The sequence below is a fragment of the Coturnix japonica genome, chromosome 34 (genome assembly GCF_054131305.1).
Source record: "Coturnix japonica strain WE chromosome 34, WE-NBRP24, whole genome shotgun sequence".
Taxonomy (NCBI): domain Eukaryota; kingdom Metazoa; phylum Chordata; class Aves; order Galliformes; family Phasianidae; genus Coturnix; species Coturnix japonica.
In genome coordinates this window covers 4,919,338-4,945,253 of record NC_140696.1, presented here as the reverse complement: position 1 = coordinate 4,945,253, position 25,916 = coordinate 4,919,338, and the positions used below count along the sequence as shown (strand labels likewise).

The following is a 25,916-nucleotide window of genomic DNA, read 5'->3' as shown; positions in this document are numbered from 1 at the left end:
TTTTACCATAGTAAATTAAGTCCCCCCCTAATTTGGGCTGGCCCGAGTTTTCCATTTGAAGCTCCTTCTTCAAGGAGGATTTGATTTGGTACTTAAAAAGAAATCGGAGGAAAGAAAATGAGCATCTTAAAGAGGAACATTTCCTTCTGGGGAGGGAATGTGAGGGAAACCCACCCCAAACCCATCACAGCCATGGGGATGGAGAGGCAGAAGGCTGTCAGAGGAGGAACCACCACTCATCAAGCAACTTCTACAGCAGCAGCAATACACACATATATATTCATACATATATATGTATACACACACAATCTGTTGAGCACAGAGACCCAGCCATCCTACCACCAGCTTTTATCAATGGCAATCAAATTGGCCTCTCCCCCCTGGGATCATAGAACCACTAAAGGTGGAAGAGATATCTAAGACCCTGACCCAATTCTCCCTAATATCCAACCTGGTACAACTTCAGGCCACATTTGCATCCTGTATTTGTGCAGAGCATGGAGCCACGCTCACCACAACCCGATGACATTGGTCAGCACTGCACTTGATGAGATAGAGGATGACAGCAGCTCCTCCGGAGCCGCACTGTGGTCCAAGCAGAAACAAACACTCTTCCAGCAGTCAGAATAACTGAGTAAATCAGACATGACAATAAAAGCATCCAGGAAATTCTCTGTCTGGGAGGCAGCACACCAGGCATACCAGGTTCAGCTTTAATTTGTGAGCAGACCCGCGTGCTCAGGAGGTTATCGCATAAATGCCAGTGTAAATGATATCACCATGGGCACCAAACAGGACGCTCACTCACGGTCCTATCAACCAGTACACGCTGATCTTTGGTAATTCCAGCTATTAAAAACAACTCTGAGAGAAATCAGACCTCATTTTGCAGACGGCACAAGGGGTCTCAATGACTTCTTGAAGTTTTTCCCATATTCAGCTTATCAGACGACCGGGTTTTATATATTCAGCTGCAGCACTGCCTCCAGGTTTATTAAGTTTACAATAAGGGAGAAAGCCTGGCTTTTCAGTTTTCCCCAGAGACCCCCTAGGAGAAAGGGAAGCTTCTCAGGCATCACTCCAAGCTGCGATCTAGGCAGTTTATAGGGGATTTAGCCCCTGTGGTTGGAACAGAAGAGCTTCCACAGCCCTTTTCCACCACCAGCCAGCTCATGGCACCATGGCATTGCTGGGCTCCTCTCAGGAGCCCCAGCTGTGAGATGGGAATAGATTCTCCCTATCACAGGTAAGAGGATTTCACAGTGCTCATCACAGCCTGCTGCATATGCTCCATGCAATGTCTAGGTGAAACTCTATTAAATCCAACCAGGTTTTACAAGCCAGGAGAAAGAAGAATCTACACAGACACAAAGCAGGGAGAAGAGGGGTGCTCGGGGCTCAGGAGATTTTTCTTTTGGCACGCATTGTCTTCTAAATTCTGCAATCTGTACAATATCTGTGTTTGTAATCACTCGAAAATTTTCAATTAAATGTAAAAAACCAGAAACAAGTAAATCTATTCTCTCTTTTGACTGTTTTATTGATTGAAATGGATGTCTGAGCTGCGACCACTGAACCATGAAAAGCAATCCGTCTTAGATGGGTAAGAGATCGTTAGGAAATCGTTGTGCTGAGGCAAGAAAAACAGTGCTTGTGCACACCAGCAGTGCACAGATGCACACACGTTACTGCACAACAAGCCATCTGCAATGAGGTTATATATATAAAACATATGAAGTTTGAGGCAGTGTGGTGATGCACTGGAACAGGTTGCCCAAGGAGGCTGTGGATGCCCCATCCCTGCAGGCATTCAAGGCCAGGCTGGATGTGGCTCTGAGCAGCCTGGTGAGCTGTTGCCCATCATAACATCTCTTCTGGCCTTCTACTTCCATCTGCAGCCCTGTCCCCATAGGGAGGAGCAGCCAACATTGCCAAGTTATGCAAAATCAAGGTGGGTGCAAGCAAGCCCCCAAGCAAAGGAGGGAAGGAACAGCCCACATGAAGCTGCTGCCTCCCCCATCAGGATCCCCAAACTGCAGCAGAGACATGGAACATTGGCTGATAACAGATTCAGGAACAGATGGATGACGCCTTAGTCTGCACTGACAATGCTTTCCTTTTTAAGCGAGGCTATCCTAATATCAACTCCACTTCTAAGCACCTCAAGTTCAAGCTTAAAATTAGCTAAATATAAATATATATGTTTTAAACTGTAAACCATCCCACACGCTGCGAGTCTTGGGGAGTTCAGCTCAGCAAAATGGATATTAGGAAGAATTTCTCAGAAGGAGAAATTGAGCACAGCTACACAAGGCTCAGTGGGGTCACCATCCCATGGGGATGCTTTGAAACCATGGGGATGGGGCACTGAGCAATGTGGGCAGTGGGCACAGTGGGACCTTGGAGGTCTTTCCCAAGCTGAATGGCTCTATGAAAACCACACATGCTCAAGCCAACCCTTGCAGAAAGGGCAGCCTTGGTAAGTCACAGCTTTGGGGAAGGCTCTCTTAACAACCACAGGGCACACACAGCCAAACAGCAGCCAAACCCCTTCCAAAAGCTGCTTTCCACCTGGCTTCCTCCACCAACAGCATCTTCCTCCCACCAGCACAGCCCAGAGGAGGCACAAAACACGCTAGCCTCTCCCTGAGCCTTTAATATACTTTCTCTAATTAAGCTGTTCAATTCGCCAGCTTAAATAGCTGCCAATAGCTGCTACAAATTGATTTATCTTTTGATGAAGGTAAAATTTGCTGGAAAAATGAGAGGCAAACAACGTATGGGTTTGGAGGGATTAAATTACTTTGTATTGTGTTACGATTCAAACATATTCCAGAGACAGGATGAGTCTTTTACAAGTAAATTGTTTTTATACCATACATTCATTTCTATGTAAACAGAAGTACTCTAATTTACACATCCACCTACAATACCTGCTAGATAACAGAAGTGTATAATTAAACGCCAGATGAGATCCTGAGCTCTCCACGGGCACGCACACAAATAAAAAGCAATCCTCCTGGAACCCATCTCGGGATTAAATATAAAATGAAATAAGTCATCTGAAAAGCACACGCGATCCATCTGTGATAGAGGCGCCCTACAGCGATCCCAGTGCAAAGGGATGAGAGCGGTCAGGGCTGGAAAACTGCATCTCCATTCCTGAACCACTCTGAGCTCATTCAAAACCACCTTCAGATCGTCCCTGACATCAGCTCCTCCAAAGGCTGAGCTGCAAAGAGGTCAGTGCAAAGGATGCAACAACAGCCACAGGGGTTTCACTTTTATTAGCTGTTATTTCGGGCATCCACTTTATATGCTATTTCAGACATAGGCATTTTCTACACAAACACATGGCTGACATCTGAGAGTGGATAATTTGCCCGGACAGGCAGTAAATACATCCCATCTCATGCTTCTTCCTAGAATAATTTGCTTTCCAGTGTCACCTGCCATGTAAATCATCACCTTGGAATTCATCTTAAATAACATTTCAAACTGCTCCGGACCAACCAGAATAAAAGAAGGTCCCATTACCCTCCCTGATGCTTCTTTCCCAACCAGTATCTTGAATTTATCACAGCAAAGACACCACCTGAATTCATAGCCTGCCTGTTGAGTTTCCAGCTCTGATTTAGTGGAATAGTAGATTTTCTTCTAGATACACAAAAGCCATTTACATCAGTTTTTTGTGCTACATCAAGAGCCCTCATTCTGCAATATAAGTATTGCATAACCAGCCACCATGTGGTTGCTGTGCCCAACAGGTTAAAGCCAGACTGGAAAACACACCTAGCATTCCTTCTACTGCCATTTTGATTTGGAGGGGTGGAAAGACCTAAATCCAAGCCAAGGCTTGGTGTTGATAAAGGTTGGATGGGTTGACATCTCATCCCATCACCCATTGGGATGTAGGATGTGGTCCTGGGGGCTCTCCCAGCACACCGCATCCTCATCCTGTGCTGTTGCTCAGCTGTCTCCCTTAATCCTCCCCTTCAGTCATTATTCAATATTTGGTTTTGTGACTACATTATTTAACTTGGCAGAGCATTTTGGGATGCAGCGTGCATGAAAGGCTCCGCTTTAAGAACAGATCGCAAGGGAGGGGGGGACAACAACAAAGGGGAAAAGCAAAGCATCACCCATCAAAAACCCTCTCCGGGGGAAGCAGCCTGCAGTCACCAACCCATCAACCAAGGGAATAAATCAGCAAAGCCGACTCCGATGACGGTAATTTGGTGACGCAGAAAATTGATTCGTACTTTACAATCAACAAGCATCTTCCTCCCATCATGGATGCTCAGCGTTTTAGCATAATTATTTGCACAACACACTTTTTAAACATTTTACAGCCTTTTTCCCCGGCTGTCAACCTGAAAGTTAAGGAAATAAAATGTATAAAACACTCTTCTTCAAAGACAGGATTAAAAAGGGGGGTGGGGGGGGGAACATAAAATCAATCTCCGAGCGACCTCCTTTGTATTTTGTTGTGACAAGACTGAATTCAAACAGCCTGTGAAGTCAAAACAACAGGAGAAGTATCAATAGGCATTAATTTAATCAAGAAACGCCATTGCAGGCTGAACACAGCCTTCTCTATGCCATGGTTTCCAATGGAGTTGTGTACCCCAGGGCATCGAGTCCCATCTCCATTTACATCCATGTTGTCAGCAGAGCATGGCTCTGTTATCACATCTTCATCTCCCCTCCTGCAACAGGGTTCATTCCCTGCCCATCCTGCTGCATCCCCACTGACCAGCACAGAGCAAAACCCTCTTCCAAAGGGCAGCCAGATGAAAGGGGAAATGTGGGAACAAAAACCATCTGTGCCATACTTGACTTTGCCGAACCCTGAGCACGCGTGCGGTGCTTTGAAACAAGAATCTCATTAAAGAAGGCCAAGTTGAAAGAATAAGCCCCAGCATAGCGAATGCAGGAATCGGATGTACTTGACCTTTCAAATGAATGTACATTTTCTGACTGACTGTTCATGTCAGGGTAATTCTAACAGGCACCTGATGATCCTCTTAGAACTGAGATTTGGATACTGGATGGAGTACAACACAGTGCAGCCTGTTGGTGGTCTCATCTCTTAGCTCCATCCTGCCTTGCCCCCAGTCTCCCAATACACCTTCAAGTTTCCTCCCCACACATGCACAGAAGACACTTCCAGCTTGGGATTCATTAACAAAACAGCTAATCCCTGCTTTCCCTTTTGCATTCCCCACGCTCTGATGCAGTCAAATGGATGCAAAGATCTATTGCCTCAAAAGCACCGCGGCCACACATTAGATAAGTGGAAGATTGGCCACTCAGCCAGCAGCAGTAGGAGAGGCAGCAGGCTGCTGGGGTGCTGTGTTTCTCACACTTCATTAAGCCTCCTCTGCAAACACTTTTTAACCCACAGAATTAAGGGTGAGAGCTGCTTCGTTTATTTATTTAACAGCTGGACTTGTTACAAGCTGTCATCTCCACCCTATGCCTGCAGCATCCTCCAGAGCAGCAATCTGACAGCTGGAGCACACCCCTCCTGCCATGCTGGCCCATGGGGAGAGCAACAGAAAAGTTCAAAGTCCCTATTTCCCCCATCGGAGGGTGCTAATTACCACCCAAAGGCAATGCTAAACAAACACAGACAGCAGCTACGGGATTTCTTCATAGAGAGATCATCAGAACAAGATTGATGCTCTGCATGTCAGCCTGGAGCTCCTCCCCTTAAGAGTTTTGGCATCTGAGACCCTGGTGAGACATCACTGCTTTGCTCTATGGTAGCTCCCATCACCCTCCCACACCCCCAGGCTTCATTTACTATATCCATTAAGAAGAGGCTTAACAGCACCAGACCTTGAGGTCCCACACCCTGCAGAGCCTGTTCTCCTACCAGCACTGCCTCCCTCAGGGAATAGGAGCATTTGGTATCTGTGGCCTGAATCCACAACCACACATAGCAACAGACTGACAGTGAGAGGTTGGGTTTGTTTCTTTTTCCTTGAGCAACACCAGAAAAAAAGATCAGTGAAACCCAACAGCATTTTCCAAGCTGGAAATACACCAGTCTGGTCCAGCAAAGTTAACCCAAGCCATGCAGGGTGCTCACACCCACATTGCTGTTTCCAAGCACGCTGCTGGTTCCTGCTCATGCCACCTGGGGTTCTCAGCCATTGCCATGCAAGACAGGTAGCGCACGGCTGCACATCCTCCAGCAAGATCTCCCCTTCCTCCTCCCCCTGAGCTCCCCTGCATGTAATATTAATTGGCTAATATTTGTTTAGATCATTCCTGACACTTTGCCTTTTGGTTTCCGCTGCAATGCATTGGCTGCAGGCTGCTGGAGGAGCAAAGCCTTTGCTGGGAGCTGTGTCCAGCCTGGGGTCTGGGGTCTGCAGGGGATCTGCTCTCAAGGCAGCCCCCAAACCCACAGGGCAGCCTGCAGAGAGAGCAACAGCAGAAGAAAACCCAGCTCATACACCAAGGCAAGGGGCTCAAACAAGGCACCCAGATGGCACTATTTCCCAGTGTCTGCCACTGCAGCATCCGGGCTCCATCCCTGGAAGCATTTCCATGTAATAACCAATGGCTCCAGAAGCCATCTGAGAAGATTCCCAGCCTAGCAAGCAGCTCACAGTACATGCAGCACCACCACAGGATGCAACTGTCCCCTTGCACCCCTTCCCTGAGCCCCACACTGCACCCAAACCCTGAGACACATAGAGCTCACCTTCATGTCCTCCTCATGTCGTGCCCCTCCTCTCACCTCCCCCCAACAGCTCACGAACTTTGTCAGCTACATTTGCTGTAATCAAACCATGAAATTGCACATTTACCTCTGTCAGCAAACAAAGGCTTGGCAGGGAGCTGGCACTGCTGGGGGCTGCCATACAGATGGCACATCCCTCTGATGGACACCCAGCCCCACTAAGTCCTCTCCATACAAAGCAATGACACACAGCTCTGTGCCACATCTGGGAACATCACAGCACCCCCAGTGTACACACCAACCACCCCCTGCATCCCTCCCCTTCGTGCCCAACACTAACACAGAGCCATGCAGCAATACAAAGCCTCAACAGCCCCAAAACCCCTTGGAAAAACCACAAGGGATCTGCTTTGCCCCTCTAGGCTCAGCTTTGCCCCTCTAGGCTCAGCCAAGCTTGGCTCCCACCCCCAAGCTGGCAGCACCACGCACTGACTGCACCCATGGTGGCTGGGAGAGCTCTCATTAAGTTAATGGAGTGCTAATTCACTGGCAGACCGAGAGGAGGGATCGGATGTGCTGCCTCATTTGCTCGGTGGAACTGGGCTCTAAAAATGGGGTGGGCAGCAGAGGATGCTGTGCAGCTGGAGGGGGGTACAGAGGGGTTCATCTGGGGACACATGAGGCTGCAACAAAACTAGTTAAGAGCACGAAGAACTCCCAGCACAAGCAGTGTGGGATCAAAGCAACATCCCTAAACAGGCTGCATTTGAGGCAACAAAATGGGACCAAACCCCCCACCCCAACAAAGTATGGGGAGCACTGAGCTGTAAGAACAAATCCCTGTTCCACACTAAAGCCAACCCTGCCTTACACACTGCCCTACATCCCCTGCAATGAGGATGTAAATGCAATGCACCAGAAGGTCTTCCCCACCCAAAACAACTCCATCCCTAGAGCAAAGCCACGCTTTAAGGATTAGAACAACACCACACATTATTAATGCCTGTTTTCAACAAGTGTCTCCATTCCATCCATCCTTCTGCCTCTTTAATCGTAACTTTAAAGTCTTTCCAACAGCACATTGTGAAAGGACATTTAAAAAAAAAAAGGAATTTAAAAGCTTTAAATCTAGTTTCTCTGGTCTCTGACCCCCTGAAGATTCCTGCACAGCAAATAAAGTGCTTAGCCACCCTCCTTAAAAAGATTTAATCTACCCTATTTCCAGAGCTCGTATGATTAAGCCCTACCTCTAATTCTGTTTTCAGAGCCACAGCTGAATCCTTGCTTAAAAGAAAATGGCACAGGCAATTCTGTGCTCTCCCTTATGTGTTTAGGTACACGTGGGGGATGAGCGGGCTCCGAGCAATTCCCTGCTGGAAACACAAACACCCTTCATTTTGCAGACTTAAGGCTTGAGCTGCCTCCTCATGAGCAAGGCAAGCTGCTAATACACAGAGGGTTTCTACTGCACCCCAACATCTGCAGCTCTATGGCACCTGTGGCTGAAGGAGCAGAAACAGCCCCAAACAAGCAAGAAACCCTGCAAGAATGAAGGCAGGACAGAGCCAGCACCAGCCTGAAAACACACGAGAGCACCTCTGCATGGCCATTCAAATCACTCATCTGTGCATAATGGAGCACTCAGACCAGGTGGGGTCTGACAGCAGGGAGCATCAGCTCGACTGCCCAGGGTCCCCATCCCACACTGGGAGGAGATGGAGCATGAACGATGAGACCAAACACTGCTGCAAAACCAGCTTCACCCGACGTCACTGCATCCCTCTGCTGTATGTTATGTGTGGAGTTCGTTAAGAATAACGAGGCGACACATTTATTGAAAAGCCAGGAGAAATCGACTTTCCAATGAGACACTGCACAGTGCCCTTCACCTGCTAATAAACTGGAAGGAGTTCAAGACCAGCTCTTTAATGCACCCAGCAAGTGGTGAGCATGTCCCAGGGCAAAATGGAGCTAGATCTCCAAGGAGCAAAGCATCACAAAAGACAACCAGGAGGTAATTAACAGCTCAGCATTGCAGCCCCCCAGCATCACAAGGTTTGGTTTGGGGATAGACAGGAACACATCATCCCCTGACACTCCTCTTGGTGAATTTGTTCTAAGATTCCATGTGAAACGACACCAAATCAAGTTCCAAACCTTCCCCATCCCTTCGTACGACGCTGCCAAAACCTATTTATTTCTTGCAAATCTCTGCGAGCTGCTGCTCATGAATAGAAATGCTTTTATCAAAAACTGCTCGCGTTTTCCACTCTAAGTTTTAAAAATGAGTATTTTTGGGTGGCTTTAAGGGGGAGGGGAGGCTGCCTTCTGCAAGCAAACTGTATAATGCCCCTTCTAAGCATTTTCATTTCAAAAACTAAAAGAAAATGTATTTTCAGGATGTCAGCTATGAAATGGGAACAAAGAGCCAATGACAGCATCCCCAGGTTGGGTTTCCAATAACTCCACCGCTGATGTTCCCATGGGATCAACGGAGCAGACACAACCCTGAGCTCACACAGCATCATCCCAGTGCTGAGAAATCCCATTCAGAGAAAGGAGCGTGGCTGGGAGCAGGCAAAGGCAGCCAGCAAAGAGCCCTGGGTCATTCATCTTGATTTCTCTTAGCAACACCAACGAAGGCTAGAAAACATCACCTGCATTTTCACAGCTGGAATTTAGTCTGAGCCATGAGCAGGGCAGGGCTCTGGGGCTCCTCCAGGGACACCTCCCAGCCCACCCTGCTGGGAAAGAGATGGGGCATGGACACCCAGCATTGCTCCTATAGGGACATGGCTGCTTTACAGCCCCCAAGCTCAAGGTAACAGCAGCACAGCTGGGTTTGGGGTGAAGGCAATCCCAACCAGGACATGCTTCCCACACAAAAACCTGCAGCACTGCATGAATGGATGCTGTGCCTACACTGACTTTGGGGAGGTAACTACTGCCATCTCTACTGCAGCACATGGGTTGGAAGTTAATGACCATTGGGGTCCCTTCCAACCCAAGCCATTCTATGATCAATCAGGGTTAAACACAGCCCCACAAGCCCACCATCCCCCTCTGAAAGCCTTCATGTACATGCCACTTCCATTTGGAAATCACTGCATCTGTTATATATGGATTGCACTGAGAAAAAAGCCAACTGCCCTATTGGGCATTACTGACCCCTCAGTGCTGATAAACACCCCCAGGCAGAAGAGAAAAAGCATCACCGGTCCCTATAACACGAGAAGACTTAAAGGGCAATGATATGTCTGGATAAATGAACAGGTAGATGTACTTCCATTAAAATCACCACATTTAAATTACTCACAGATGAGATTGAAGACATGAGGTTAAAAACTTAATTGACTAAATCAACTGAGACACCGAGGGCTGATTACATCATTTAAAATAAATGTGATATTGGCCATCAAGAACTGCACAATATATTATTACACATCAAAAGGCATTATTCAAGAAGCACAAACAATACCCTCCCAAATCCCCAGTGGATTTAATAGCATTGCCCAGCCCTGTTTCATGGGATTGCTTTTCTCCTTCTGCAGGGGAGCAGAGCAGGACTGCACCCATCAACAGCAATGCACACAAAGCAACCCCCAGAGATGCTGTATAGGAATTATAACAAACCTAGATGTGGTGTCATGCTGCCAGGAACCCAAGTTAGGGGCAAAGAGGAGGTACACCCCCAGGGCTGATGCTGGAGCCCTGCAGCACACACCATACCCTCAGTCAGAGGGATGGATATCACACCCTGCATGAGCAGCAGCCCAAACCCTGCCAAGTCCCTCAGAGGAGCAGCCATGTTCCAACAAAATCCAGATCAGCTTGCAAATGATTTGCTAATCCAAACTGGGAGCTCATTAGAGCCTGGGTGTTATCAATAATGGAGAGCTGCACTGGACCCCCAACAGGAGCTGGTGAGGCCACAAGGAATTCACAAACCTCATTCTGCTCCCACCAGGAGGAAGGGCCCCAAAACCCCAAACCCTAAAAGCCACACAAACACAGGAAGGGAAGGTTTGGTGCTATCCCCATGTAGTGTTATGAACATGCAAATCAGCCCCAACGATGGGCCCTGGGCACTCAATTACACCAATTACATGATAATTACAAGCAGTGCCATCAAGGGTTGCTCAAAAACCCATGCTTGTTTTTAAAGGCTCTGCCCTAAGAACTGCATGCAGGGCTCATTAGCATGCACATGTGGAGCAAGGTCTCCTGTGCACAGGTGGGAAGCAAAGCAAAAAGCAGGGATCCCATGCATCCACCCCCTCCCTGCAACACCATACAGTGCAATGCACAGATTCCCTGTGCTGCCCCATAGCACAGAAGGGTGACCCCAGGGAGCCTGGGGTGGCAGAGCAATGCAGCAGCAGCACTGGGAGCTCTGCTACAGCCCCATTGCAGCTCATAGAAGCAAAGCATCCCACTGGCATTAAACACGCAGGGGTCTGCATTACCAAGCCATTTGCTGACAACAAGAAACCAAAATACCCAACCAAATACACCATAATTGCAGGGTTTTCAGGCACCAGGTTCTCTCACTCTACATTTGAGTGCTATGATAAACCAGCCTTCAGGAGCCTGAGCCAAAACCAGCCCTATGTGCTGCTCACACACCTCCCAAGCAGGTACACACAGCATCCTAAGCCACCAAAGCAAGGTGCTGCTGCCCTGCATGCTCCTGCCCAGCCGGTTCTCAGTGCTTTCTGAAGCAGAAGTGTTTAAATTCCCTGCACGGCACAGGATGAGCCATTCCCAGCATCCCAGCGCAGAGCGAGCTAATCCTGCCAGGTTAATTCTCCCCCTCGGTTCATTCCAGCTTATTAAAGCCAGCAGGCACCCTGCAGAGGATTCATTACCTGTGTCACTGGAAGGCAAAGCTGGGCCATAATGAGCCGAGAAACATGGAGAGGATGCTCCTGCCAACCTGCCCATACCACTGGGTTTGTCCTGGAGACCCACAGCCCCCAATCCATACCTCCATAGGCAGTGTTATAACCAACAAGAGGAGCACACAGGTGAGCCCCAAACCTCACATGGGGTCCATTCACACTCAGCTTTCACCAACAACCCATGCCCTGCAATGGGAACCCATCCTACTTTTATTTCTCTGCACCAGCAATCACTGGGATTTACTGGCAGAGGGCAAAAGGAGATGGATTTGCAGATAGGTGAGTGAGCACATAACCATGGAGAGAGGTGGCAGCTGCTGCACTACATCTTCATCCCTTTAAATAGTTCCCTGCCTTCCCCCCACAGAGCCAGGCTGGCTGGGTAAAAAGAGATCTCTTCTAATTAATCAAGTCCTCACCGTCGCCACCGAAAACAGAGTCAGAGCTGGCAGATAAAATATTGCAGGAGCTAACAGAGGATGGCAGGCTTGGGTTAGCAAGGCAGAAAGCAGAGCTGGACTTCAGCTGAAGGGGCACAATTATTTCACCACCACTCTATGCCTCTATTCCCATAGCTGTCTGCTGTGCTCCAACACCTGCCTGCTTTTCTTATCGAGGTTTTGTTCCCCCCCCAACCCATTTTTCACTCCAGTTCCTTGAGTTGTTGGGTGTTTTTTTCCCCCACTCACTGGGTTGGATGGTTAATTCGTTGTATTTCAGGCTTTCACTTCCATGAGGGAAGGGTTTTTTTAATAGAAAACGAAGAAAATGGAGGGGGAAACTGGTATGGGATGCTAAAGTAATGAAGGCAGCTGTGATCAACGCCCCCATCAGGGGGGGTGCAAAGAGGGGCAAGGAGAGAGCCGCCATTTTGCTCAACCTCGTGGAGAAGCAGCAACTTCCAAAAGCACAAAAACACCCCAAAACCCACATTGCCACAGCTGGAAATCACTCACCTCCACACAGGACCGGGTTCCCCATCGCTCTATCAGCAGCTTTTCCAGCTCCATTCGAGCCCCGTTGTGTCTCACAGGGGCAGAACTTTAGACCCTCAGACCCACCCCCACCTCGTGCAGCCCATTTAACAGCCGGGCGTTAATTAACACCTGCTGGCCGACCAATAGGGGAGCGGGGCCAATGCAGCGCACCTGGGTACAGCCCGACGGGTATAGAGCTGTGCAATCAGCTGGGGGTAATTAACCAAGAGAGCAATGCACGTGCAGGGACAACTGCCCGACCCCAAAGGTGCTTTGCAACAGCCCGGTTAAAGCGAGAATAGGGCGAGATTTGGGTTCTCTTGTTAAGAGGTCCCTGCGGCTCCCTCTGCCGGGATGGAGCTCTGGATTAAGTTCGGCTTTAGCTTGCAAAAGTTTGCAGCTGATGAGCAAGTCCTCGTGGCCGGGAGCTGCTTTCAGATCCTCCTTCTGCAAACCTGGAGTCAGCAAATGCAGCAGGGCTGTGTTTTGTGCCCCCCCCCCCCTCCATACTCCCTGCTTGCTATCAGAGCATCCCAAGCACGGCCGGTCCCCAGCCCAGCTCCTATCACACCTCAGCGAGATAAAGATGGGACAAGAATTCTAAAGGCTGCCACCGCTGTCTATCAGCAGGATCTGGAGTCCTTTGAAAGAAAGAGCATGATGAATTCAGCCACAATCACAGGCACGGAGCGCGAGGTGACGACTTATCCTTCACCATACATCCAGATTTATTAAACATTTAAAATTGCTACATAGATCTGAAGAGCCGGGTTATTTATTTTTGCAGGGGCTGATCAATCACACGTGGTCCCCATAGGATGCCAGACCTTTAACTACTCATCTGATTATGGCTGCTGTACCCAGCCCCGCTGCTTAATATTTTATCTGCACGGCTCTGAGGCAAAGGCGGAGTGGAGTCTGATTTCCTGGCGGAGCAGAGACCTGCCTTTGGATTTTTATCAGCTCCTACTCAAGGGCAGGAGGTGGAAGAAAAGGAATAACTTTGATTTTTGCCCTCTGCCCCTCCTTTCAAAGCAACAGATTTACTTCCATCATCGCCGTTCTGAATAATAGGGGCTTTTCCACTTCTGTGCTTGCACCCGGACTGCAAAGCGTTTACAGAGCAAGGAGGGAGCAAAGAGATGGTCAGAGCTGCCTCCATCCATGGGCTTTGCTGCTGGCATAGTCCTACTGCTCCCATCCATCCACCCTCCTTCCTCTGGGAGGATAAAAGTGATCATAAGTGCTCTTGTAATGATGTGGGGGGGAAACTGAGGCATGGAAGGAGGAGGAGAGATGCTGCTCAGCAGCGCTGTGTTTAAGCTGTGCTGTTTTGGGAAGGGAAGGGAAGGGAAGGGAAGGGAAGGGAAGGGAAGGGAAGGGAAGGGAAGGGAAGGGAAGGGAAGGGAAGGGAAGGGAAGGGAAGGGAATGGAATGGAAGGGAAGGGAAGGGAAGGGAAGGGAAGGGAAATCAGGCCCTTAAATGAATGGCAGTTGGCAGAGATGCACAGTTGGATGGAGCTGCATACAGCAGCTCTGACAGGGACGAGTGGCATCCCTTGGCCATGTCCCTTCAGAGGGAGGGTCTATGCAGGGTCAGCCCTGCCAACAGGCTCATGAGCAGCCTCAGAGCTCATTAGGGAGACGAAGTGATGGGAATCCCCACATCCAGCTGCTCTGTGCCAAGGGGGAAATGATGGGAAAGCAACCAAGGGGGAGAAAAGCTGCGTGCCAACACACAGCCATCACATCTCCACCAGATTAATAAAGTCCACAAAGACTGACAGGGAAGAGCACGAAGGGGGAAGAGAGAACCATTATTATTCCAGGCACACCGGGTGCCCACATCGCCTGCATCAGAAGGAACAAAAAGAGTTTTCAGAGAAATCACGGTCAGTTAGCTAAAGATTTATGAATTTTATTCTTAGTGCGCTTTAATTGCACCTATAAATTAGCAATGAGCCCGTTCTGCGCCGTGCAAAGTGACTGCATTCACCTCGAGAAACTGCACTTCAACTTTTAATTCCACTTCAATTGCACACGCACACCAAGTTAACGCCGCGCGGATCTCAGTGCCTGCACTCTGGAAATTGCCAGCACCGTTTCATCCCACCTCGGCTGCACACATGCATTTTTTAAATGTTACTGCTGTGCTGAGCTGAGCAGCATTAATTGAGTGTTAACGAGCTGTCTGATCAGCTTCCCACTGTCCTTATTGCTGGACGTCGGGGTCGCTGAGATGTCCCAATTAAAGTGAATCAAAGAATACTTAATGCGCGGTCAACTGGTTCCCAGCCGCTTGAACTGATTAAGCAGCTGTTCCCTGTATGCGGGTCCCTGTTTGGTGATCCCACGCAGGCTGTGTTATCAGTGGGGATTCATGGAGCTAATCAGCTTGGGGTGGCACTTTTACATAGAGCCAGCACATCCCACCATGTGCTGGAGCAGGGTGATGGAGAGGCAGACAGGCTGGCATTGTGGCCAGGGCATCCAGAGCCAATTGTGTTTTACTTAACAAGCTCCAACAATAAGGAGAGAAGAAGGGGAAGTAACTTAGATCACTGAGGAAGATATCGTCTCATCTTAATACCTACCTGCAAAAACCCACCTGCAGCGTAAGATCAGCACAGAACTTAAGGATGGAACAGCCAGACCTCCCCGTGCATCTGGCTTGTGGCTGGCAGGCTGCTTTGGCATGAGATGAAGGGCTTTTGCACACAGAAGTGAGCAAAGCTGAGGTGCTCAGTCGCCACATATCACCTGTGCAATGGCAACAACCCCATGCTTGGTGCAAAATATGGGGGCCAAAGGTTTGCTTGTCATCCAGCTGCAGGCAGAACGGCGCTCCAGCTGTTTGCAGGCTCGGCTGTGTCACGTGGAGAGATAAAAGAGAATTTAAGGTGCAGAGGAGAACCAAGCAGATCCTTGTAGATAGGAGCCAAACAAGATAAGGGAGCAATGATGAATATAGACGCATTACGCTGGGACAATTCAAAGCACATGCAATTTTGGTGCATGGGAAGAAGTGATAGTGCCATGTACTTACAGTCCCCGAGCGGCTCTCGGAGCTGGCAGCCAAGGTTTGCCCACGTCAATCTCAGCCAGGCTCAGGCAGTCACGCTCGAAAAGGCAAAGAAAACAATGCTACAACCATCAGCATCTAACCTCAGGAGAGAAAGGCTGGGCTTCAGCAGCAAGGGCATTCCTCAAAGCCTGGGCAATAACATTTGCTCTCTCTGCTTATTTTACAAGACAGACGCTCAGCTCGCAGTGCAATTATCAAAGCCTTCAGCTCCCCCTTCTCCTAAATGGAACAGTCAAGGAAAATAGTCTAATTTGACAATTTTCAGCTTGTTGAAATGATACGTGGAAGAGACACGGAAGAAGGAAAGCATATTATTCACTGTTTGACAAATTATTGCTATTAGATGGGAGGTGAATCTGAGTGCAGGAGATGCACGGTGCTGCTATAGGCAGCGCACAGTCTCTCCCTGGCCACCAAAAGGCACCACCATGGGACACAACAACCCTCCCCTACACTCAGCCCATGCAAGCTTGGCTAAGGGCAGAGACTGATGGCCCACTCTTCCCTGCCCCAAATCACACTGTGGGCAGCACACATGGATAGGACATGCACCCTAGAGTTCCCAGAGCCACACAAGCAGGGCCACCCTGTCCCTACAGTCCCATCTCCACCCCAAAGTACCATCCCCATCGCTCCCGATCCGCTCAAATGTATTCATGAATTCACTCAGAAAGTTCTCTCTGTGCTCAGGCGGGTGCTGCTTGTAATTGCTGGCGGCCAAAATCTGTTCTGTTTTTTCTGGCTGAGGTACCAGGCAATCATCAGCTGTAATTATTTCGAGTCTTGTTACAGATGGATCTCCGAGCTTTCAGTCTTAAACAGAATTCATTATTCAAATGCCTGCTCCAGCCTTCTGCGGCAGGGTGGGCTCTGCACAGCCACCACGAGCAGCACGTGGCTGTGGGGGTCGATGGGATCTGCTTGTCAAAGCCTTCCCATACCTCACAACCCCTGTATTTGTGATGGGACCATGTGCCAAGGAGAGCTGCCTCCCAGTGCTGGGGATGGCAGAGGTTCAGCCCCCCTACCCCACATCACAGAGCAGCCTGGGTTGGAAGGGACCTCAGTGATCATGAATCTCCAACCCCTGTGCCATAGGCAGGGCCACCAACCTCCACATTTAATACTAGACCCAGCTTCTGGTCGGTCAAATTAAAACCTGTTGCAGCAGATAAAGGCTTAATGTCAGCTGAGAAATAACTCGTCTGAAGCTTTCTCCCAGCTGAACCACCCATCTCAGCATTTTGGCAGCTGCTGGCACACGAAGCAATGCTACGGAGGATGCTGCGTGTTGATGCACAGCCTAAGAGGCACTGCTGGCCCCTCCTGGTGCTAAAGCAAAGTTCTCCTCTCCCTTCCTGCCCCTGCAGCCCCTTCATCAAATGCTCAGAGGGGAGATGGAGAAGCAAAGCCGCAGAGCTCTAAGAGTGCTCTGCTCCGCTTCTCAGCGGCTGTCAGAGCCAGGAGATCTCTCTCCTATTCAGCTGCCCAATGGATATTGGCTTTATGACAACATCAAGATTTGCAAGGAAAGCGTCTCGTTTCCTTTCGAATTTCCAATCTTTGATTCAGAGCAGCCGAAAAAGGATCATTTCCTGGCTGCCTTCCAGGCCAAAGCTGGGGCGTTTTCCAATTTAAAAAGTCAATATTTTCCATAGGAAATCTCAATCTTTAGGGTGGTTTTTTTTCCTCCTTCCCCCCCTCCGCCAATAAAAGATCATTTGATCAGAGTTTTCTACGGGGAAAGAGAAGAGGGACTTTGCAGCAAGCAGCAAAGTGTTGCTAATCTTATGCACACACAGAATGGAAACACCACCTTCCTGGTGGGATTTTGGCTATTTTGTGTTTATAAAACTTTTAATCTCTGTATCCTCCCGCTACTGTTTGTATTTTTTGTGTGTCTATTTGAAAAGCAAACAATATTGCCTGCTCCCACGGCGCGCTGGGTTTGGTTTTGCTTTACACTTATTTATTTTGCTCAGCAGTTTAAATTATTAGTCCCTGACCCTGCAAATATCTCACGGCACGTGCAGATCTGTGTGTGCATGCCAGCAGAATGCGAGGGTGGCAGTAGGATGGGGCTGTGGGCTTGTTGGCATGAGGGATCCCATTGATGCCTCCAAAGCTCAAGGGCCAATGCCAGGCTCAAGGATGGGATGGGAGGAGCTGGGATGAGCCCAAAGAAAGGGAAGAAGCTGCAGGAGTGGAGCATGCAGTGAAGGCTGGGGATGAAGGGCTGGTCCCATCACTGCCTGTGCTTCACCCCTTAGCCATCACTGGCCCTGCCCATAAGGATGCTCAGTGCAGCTCTGATCTCAGCTTGCAACGTCAGGAATGGTATTTTCTCCAGTTCGCAGCTCTGCCTTTGTCTCTCACGCAGAGAGAGAGGGGGAAAAAAAAAATAAAAAAAAAGGAAAAACAAAAGCCCCGAAGAAATGCAATTAAAATATTATAATTATTGGTGCTGGAGTATTTGCTTTTATCGGCTCCTATTTAAAAAGATGCAAATAGAGGTGAATTTAACATTCCAGTCAGCCCCGCTCCCTCCTACAGGGATGGAAATATTTGGTTTAGTCAACTTTGTTGTGTTGATCCTCCAGTTTCTCCCTTCTTTCTCTTTTTCTTCCCACTCACGTTCTTCCTCCAGTGCTGCATCCCCTACAGTGCTGGGATGGGTACACCCTAAAAGCATGAAATATCCCCCAAATCCCTCAGCTGAGGTTGTGCTGGCTGCAGGACACCCCAAATGCTCCTCAAGGTGCTTTTTGTCCCTAATACCTGCTAGCAAAGGATGTGGGGGAGGCAGCAGTGACAAGTGGGAGTGCTGGGGGAGCAAAGTGAGAGCGCTGTCCTGGTTGGCAGAGGGGCCGGGGGGGCACCAAGCAAAAGGGAGGTGGGGATTGTGGGCTTAGAGCACCCTCAGCTGGGCAAAGCGCAGTCCTGCGCTTCGTGGGTAGAGAGAGAACGGGGTGCCCCCCCTAACAGGGCTCTGTGATGCCCGCAGGCTCCTCTTAGAATATTTGGGGGGTATTTCCCTGCTTTGGGTGCCGCAGCCTTTCCCAGCACCACCCACTCGAGGTTGGGGCTGATAATTGGAGGTCGAGGCTCCCCTACCTGCATGGTCTTTGTCCCTTCTTGCACCCATAAAGCTGCACCATCCAGCATCCTGTCTCCTTGCTGCAGTACGTAGCCACTGAGGCTAATTAACGGCCTAATTAAAGATCAAAGCACTGATGGTGTTTATCCCCCCCACGGGACCAGCCTTAAATGCAATCTTGATAAGCATCACACAGGTGGTGGCCATTAGGGACACTGCAAAGTCCAGGTTCTGCAGAGCTACAGAGTGAGGCTTGGTGCTTTCAGCTTTCCCTTCCTTTCACTCAAGAGCAGGGCTCTTGTCCTGCGTTATTAAGCTTACCTTGAGCAATAAAACTCACGAGATGATAAAAATGCAAAAAAGGCCATTTGCTCCTCACCTCCTCCATCCTTTGGTTTGCACTTTCGATCGGTCTCTGGAAGAGCTGATTCATTTCTGTGCTTCTAACCCATTTCATTCCAGGGCTCAAGAGGGAACATATTGCTGCAGCAACACCAAACCCAAACCCATGGGGTGCTGGACCCCCCCAAACCCCACTCTTCTCCTACAAACAGCCCCCAGAGAGGGCCATTAGCACTGGACTGAATGTGTTTTTCAAGCAGAAGCTCACAGCTCGAGCCCCTAACAGCCAACCTAATCCTCAAAGCAACAGGCTGATATAAATGAATCATATCAAGCCTTTCTTCTTATTATTTCTTTATTGTTTGCCCTTGTTGTTGAGAAATCTATATTTTAACCCTAATTGTCTCCCAGCGGTAATGATTAAGGCATGACGGGGCAATTTGCATTACAAATGCTATAGGGCTTTCTGCCTGGCCCCGATGAATTGTTCGGTGTCTAATGCCCATTAGCATGTGTTTGCTTTTCCCATGGTTTATGAACAGTGGAAAACAAAACACTATGCTCCTCCACTGGATCAAATCATGTTTGTCCCCACTGGGTCCCTCTGGCTGACCAGGGGGCTGTGAGCTCAACAGCACCTCCAGGTCTCAGCCAATGTGCCAACCATTGTGGCTAATGGAGGTCCCAACTCATGTTCCAGCCATTGGGGCCAATGGAGTCCCAACTCATGTGCCAACCATTGTGGCCAATGGAGTCCCAACCCATCTACCAACCATTGTGGCCAATGGAGTCCCAACTCATGTTCCAACCATTGGGGCCAATGGAGTCCCAACCCATGTGCCAACCATTGTGGCCAATGGAGGTCCCAACCCATGTACCAAGTGCTGTGGTTAATGGAAGCTCCATTATAGACACACACACACACAAATACCCCAACCAAACGGCCTTTTTGTCGTGTAGGGAGTTTAAAAGTTATATTTAGAAGGAGATAATTGTACAGCCAAAACCCATATATATATATATAAAATCATATTTTAGATGAAATCTGTATCCTAAAAGGATCCCCAGGAGAAATCAGACAAAGCAGCGAAAGTCTGGGAGTAGAAACAAGTTTGTAAATAATGAATATGTATTAGAAAAAGAAAGAAATGAAATATATTCACTTAGAAAGTACAGTAGTTGCCAGGCTGGTAAATATCAGTCTATAAAGAGCAAATTGCAGTAGAGCCTTCGTTTATTTTGTCTTATGTGAGGTTTAGTGAAGGCTCAGACCAACCCACTCACAGCTCCATAAATGGAGATTTCCATTATTGTTTTGCAGATTAAAAGCGAGGGCTGCTAGTTGAGGAACAACGTTGACCTTTCCGTATTACTTTATATGAAATGACATAACTGGTTTCATTATATCCTCAAATCTCAATGAAATGAGCAATTTCCCGGAGATTTACGCATTACCCTCCAGCTTGTGCAACTTTTAGCAGCCTTGTTATGGGTTATGAGACCCCAGCACCCCCCCGCTAGATAAAAAGGAAAGGAAAAGCCAGAGCAAGAGTAGCTCATAGCTTTATTCATGTTTGCTAAGAAAGAAAAGACAGCAAAACAGCCCCACAAAAAGGCTGGAAAACCAGCGAGAACATAGAGGAAAAAAAAAACATGAGAGCTGGAATAAATTAGAGGGGATGAGGGAGATGCAAATCCTGCTAGGAAAGCAAAGCAAAGCAAAGCAAAGCGGTGATGTCTCCTGACATTAAGGAGAGCTGCAAATTCACCACCACCTCTGATTAATTTGGGACCCGCTGCCTTCTTCACCAGCACACAGCTGGGGCTTCTGAATGCTTCTGCTGGCAGTAATCTGGTGCTCCCACTCACCCCAAAGCTTCAAAACAGCCCAGTCCTTGGTTGGATGGAGGCAGAGAGCACCAAGAGCTCTAGAACAGAGTGGGGAAAGAAGGAGAGACCTCATGCACTTATGGGTTGCATTTGAGTTGCATTCTTGCAGTTGGCATGGAGATGAACTCCAGTCCCATTCGAGTGGATGGGGATGGGGTTTCATGAAGGGACACAGCGCAGAGAAACAGTGCATCCCCATCCCCAGCACGTGGTGCTGCCGGTGAACGTAAGGGCAGATCTGATATACATAAATCAACATGTTACTCATTTTCAAGCGTTGCAGCCTGACAGCTGTTACATGAGCACATTGTTAAGAACTGTCAGGCAGTGATACATAGTGCCTTTTACAACATATGTTGACTTTTATCTAATGTTGTTCCATAATTAGCCCCAGGGAGCAGGAATCTGGGCATCCGGCTGGCTGTGTGATCCGGACTAACCTCTGCTGCCAGGGGAGAGGGGATGAGAAGGGAGGATGGGGTGGGATGCAGGAGGAGCATCATGACATGGTGCCCATGCAGCATGGTGATGGAGCAGGTCCCATCCCTTCCTTAGGCTCCTGAGGGTCTCAGAGCCATCACAATGGGATACAAAGCCCCCAAAGATCTGGAGACCTGAGTGTCAAGCTCAAAATGGGGTCTTTAAGTGGGAATCTGGGCTCCCAGTGGAAAAGGAGGGGGAAGGCACAGGGGGGACGTAGTGGTTGGGAGAGCAGGGAAACAGAGGAGCAGATGGTGGAGTTAATGAATGGAAAGGATAGATGGATGGACAAAGAGACAACAGAGAGAACGTGGTAATGGATTGGGATGGGGGCTGATGTGTCCTACAGCCTCGGGCTCAGCAGCGTGCAGCACTGCCTATGGAGGAGCTCTGCTTACCCCAAACAGCACAGCCCTGCTCTGCCTCCGCTGTCAGCCCAAAACTGGGCTGAAGACAAAGCAGTGCCCCAAAAGCAAACCTCACATCGTGCACTTCCCACTCTATTATGCACAGAACCATAGAGTGAGCTCAGCTCCCCCAATATCCCAGCCTAGGGAAGGCCCTGCACCCCAGCAGCCACATTCCCTCTCTTCTCTGCAGCATCCCAGAGCTGCTCAGAAGCTGCTGCTCTCCCCATGGCAGCACTGAGCTCTGTGGCTTCAGCCTGGAGGTGGAGAACCCCAGTGGGAAGGCTGTTAGCAGGGCAAACTGCCTCCAGACGCTTCCCATATGCCTGCCTTGTTTTCCCATCCCTGCTGCAGCTGCCTGAGCTTGAAAAAAACGGGAGTGGAAAATAAATCAATGAGACACAAAGATAAATACACATTTTAGCCCGTGCATGTTGCAGCTGATTTCTCCGGCCTTGCCATGGCAGCTGCATAATTCATGGGTCCTCTGATAACATGCAAATGGAGAGGCTCCCATCAGGTTGGGACTGGGCTGCTCCTCTCGTGTCTCAATGGGAGCACACAGGGATGGGGAGTGCTGAACCCCCATCACATCAGCACAGCAAAATGCTGCTCCCATCTGCAAATCTGGGTTTTTAAGAGGAGGATTTTGGAGGCATTTCCTACCTATCTTCGAGATAAACACAACAGAGCGTGGGGCTAAGAGCCCTACGCAGCAGAAGGGCAGGAAAACTGACATGCTTTGATGAGAGATTAGGGGGAACTTAGTTGCATCTTAAGCCACTAAAGACATCTAAAAGCCCCAAAGAATAGACAGTGCGACTCCAGAAAGCCTCGCAAAGCTCAGCTAAGAAAAGTCAATTTAAAGTTTGAGTGCAGGCTGCTCAGCTAGAGCTGAGCGTGGTGAGAAACAAACCCGGCCTGCATAGAGAGGAGAGTTTGGGGGGAAAAAGGGGGAGTTTTGGTCCCCTGTGAGGCACTGCTCGGAGCTGCAGGCACACTCTGCTCACCTACATTAAGTTTCTATTGACTCAGGCAAATACACTCCTTGGGCAGTGCTCAGAGAGAAGGAACAGAGACTGGGGGAGCAGAGTCTGAACCCCAGCAGCCAGGGGGAGCCCTGAGAACCTCTTCCATCCCATACAGAGCACAGCCCCAAAAGCAAACCCTGAAGAAGAAATGATATCAGTGTGCAGAGAGCATCGGGGAGGGGCAGTGCAACGTGAGGGGGTTCAGAGCTTCACCTGCTGCAATCTCAGCTTCTGATTTCTGCTGTGGGGAGAAACCAGCCCTCAATATTTGGGGAATGCTGCATGGAACGGGGAGGGGACAAAAAGCAACACCTTCTTACTGATGATTCCCCCAGGACAGCATCACCCTGAGCTGCACGCCAGCCTTGGATGACGCCAGAATATTAATGCAGAGGAGGACGGCATCTGCCTCGGCCAGGCACTGGCTGCGCGAGGGAGAGAGATACCAGGAGCTCAATTTGTGTTTGCCTGAGCCAAGATGAAAATCTAATTAAACATGGTGTCGGGGCTTGGAGGAGCCGGGGATGGGGCTGGAATATAAAGTGCGGCTGCTACCCGCAGATCAGAGGGCAATATTAATAAACCCGCAGAGGGGGACTGGAGGATCAGCTGGTAATATTGATAAATGGAAAGCAAAGACAAACCAGCTGGGGAATATTGGATAGTAATGTTGATAAAAATGCTATGGGGACTGTCTCGACAACAGGCTGCCCATCTCCCTGCCTGCTGTCTGGGGCAACACCCCCCTCCCCAGGATACATGTGTGATCCCTCCAGGACATTTGTGTGACCCCACTGTGGGCTGGGGGGAACACAGAGGGGATATCATGGATTAGGGGGCATGGATGTGACATGTGGATACAGCACACACAACCACGCTGGTGCGTGAAACCTTTTATTTCCTGGGGCAGATCAGTTCTGGAGAGGTGGAAACAGCTTCAGACACAGCTGGGAAAGGGGAGGAGAATAGAGACCAGTGGAGCAGAGGCAGATAGAGCTGGGTGGTCCTGGGGGCTGCCTGGGGTGTGCAGGGAGATGTGAGTGATGGAGCAGGGGCTCTCTTCTACCTCCTAGTTGTTGGTAGGGCATTCAGATAAGTTGTCGGTGTCTGTCGTGGTGATCATCATGTTTCTTGTTGCAGCATCCACCGTGGTATCAATTTTGAGGTCAGGCATGTCCTGGAGCACCATCCAGCGCATCCTGCAGCAAAAACAGAGGTTATGGGGCAGGGGAGCAGGACCCTGCCTGCTGCACCCACTGGGATCAAGCAGCCCTTTCTCCTTGCAGGGAGTTTGGGTTTGGAGCTCTCATCTTTTTAAATTCTTGACTGATAAAGGGACTCTGGGAGCAGGGCAAATGGGAGTGGGTCTCTCCCCTGCTAAGCTACATACACGGGGGGTCTCTGGGAATGGGAACCCCCCCCCCAGAAGCTGTGCCAAGTGGAGCTCACTCATTTTCTGTTTGCCCCGGCCTTGTCACTGTCTCTCCATCCTCCTGCACATTCGAGATCTGATGCACACAACAGGACTTGCTGCAAGAATCAGGTGAGACCCCTCAGATGCTGCCCAGGGGCACCGCTGCCCCAGCACCCAGCCCTGTGCCCCTGGGCAGTGCAGGGATTTACCTGATGGACAAGACGTGAAACCCATCCTTCAGGACCACCTGCTGAGACACCTGCACCTCCAAATTGGCCCCTTCCTGCAGAAAGCCAGGGGGGACAAATGATCCATGGCTACAGGTCTGGGCGGGAGAAGGGCTGACCCTGGCAGGGGGATTGAAGTGACCTGCTCACCCTATGGGCACCAGGGGCTGAAGGTTCTCAACATAGGGGCATGTTGGGAATCCAGCAGCCCCCAGGACCCCTCATATCTCAGAGAGAGGGGCTCCTGATGGGATGCAGCTATGGATGCTAACCTGTGGGCTTGGACTGACGGGACGTGGGAGGTCTGGAGGAGCTGGTGTACTCTCTGCTTTTGGCATTGCCTGCTGATCTGCTGGAGGCTCTGCTTGCTGATCTGCTGGAGGCTCTGCTTGCTGATCTGCTGGAGGTTCTGCCTGCTCATCTGCTGGAGGCTCTGCCTGCTGATCTGCTGGAGGCTCTGCCTGCTCATCTGCCTGGGGCTCTGCCTGCTGATCTGCCTGGGGCTCTGCCTGCTCATCTGCCCCAGGCTCTGCCTGCTCATCTGCCCCAGGCTCTGCCTGCTCATCTGCTGGAGGCTCTTCTGCTGGAGGCTCTGCCTGCTGATCTGCTGGAGGCTCTGCCTGCTCATCTGCCCCAGGCTCTGCTTGCTGATCTGCTGGAGGCTCTGCCTGCTGATCTGCTGGAGGCTCTGCCTGCTCATCTGCCTGGGGCTCTGCCTGCTGATCTGCCTGAGGCTCTGCCTGCTGATCTGCTGGAGGTTTTGCCTGCTGATCTGCCCTAGGCTCTGCCGGTGGTAATGCCCTCTGCCCTGGCCACAGCCCGGACCACGTATCCAGCATCCTGAATAACCACGAGAACTGTTCTTCACCCTGCAAAGGGAGCAGAACTGCATGTGGCTGTGGACTGCCTTGAGGCCCACAGGGGTCATATCCCAACCCACCATGCTGGCTCTGCCCTCAAAAATACCCAACACCCTTTGGATTTAAAGTACGTGATCCCATGGACCATCGTGGGCATTTGCCTGCCTCATCTTTGCCTTGCATGGACACCAACTGACCATGGAAAATGCATCTATCGCAGGGCCATCCTGGAAGAGAAGCACCTGGTGTGCTCCCAGTCCCATCCCAAATACTGCCCTAGTGCCTGCCCATTCCCAACAGCTGCTTACTGGTACGCCATCTGTGTCTGTTTGGCGTTTACGAGCTGCAATGTATGCCATCCATAAGGACACGATCATCCTGGACACCCTGCTGGGGGCAGCCCATGGCACCACCAAACACCCAGCATTGTTGAGTCACAGTTCCAGCACCCAAAGGTTCCAGGAGCAACAGGGAGAGGGAATTCTACACAACCCTGGGGGAAAAGCAT

General features: G+C 49.8%; 2 protein-coding genes across 4 annotated transcripts in view; both read right to left on the bottom strand.

Annotated features, from left to right (window-relative positions):
* OPCML (opioid binding protein/cell adhesion molecule like) overlaps window positions 1-12,687 on the bottom strand; it is a 264,304-nt gene extending 251,617 nt beyond the window's left edge. The window contains exon 1 of the mRNA XM_085526065.1: window positions 12,555-12,687. The gene's annotated coding sequence lies outside the window, so the exon portion shown is untranslated. The remainder of the gene's footprint in view (window positions 1-12,554) is intronic.
* An 11,101-nt stretch (window positions 12,688-23,788) lies between these two features.
* Window positions 23,789-25,842, bottom strand: LOC107324314 (uncharacterized). Of its 3 annotated transcripts, none has more exons than XM_085525819.1 (5): window positions 25,717-25,839; window positions 24,821-25,417; window positions 24,531-24,604; window positions 24,357-24,437; window positions 23,789-24,106 (listed from the first exon to the last, which is right to left on the bottom strand). In XM_085525819.1, the coding sequence occupies exons 1-5, from the start codon at window positions 25,783-25,785 to the stop codon at window positions 23,977-23,979; spliced, it is 951 nt and encodes a 316-aa protein (XP_085381945.1). In that variant the 5' UTR covers window positions 25,786-25,839; the 3' UTR covers window positions 23,789-23,976. The 3 variants fall into 3 exon arrangements, with proteins under 3 accessions (XP_085381945.1, XP_085381944.1, XP_085381946.1); XM_085525818.1 differs by having other exon boundaries at window positions 24,531-24,668; window positions 25,717-25,838; XM_085525820.1 differs by lacking the exons at window positions 24,357-24,437; window positions 24,531-24,604 and having other exon boundaries at window positions 25,717-25,842.
* Window positions 25,843-25,916: the final 74 nt, after the last annotated feature.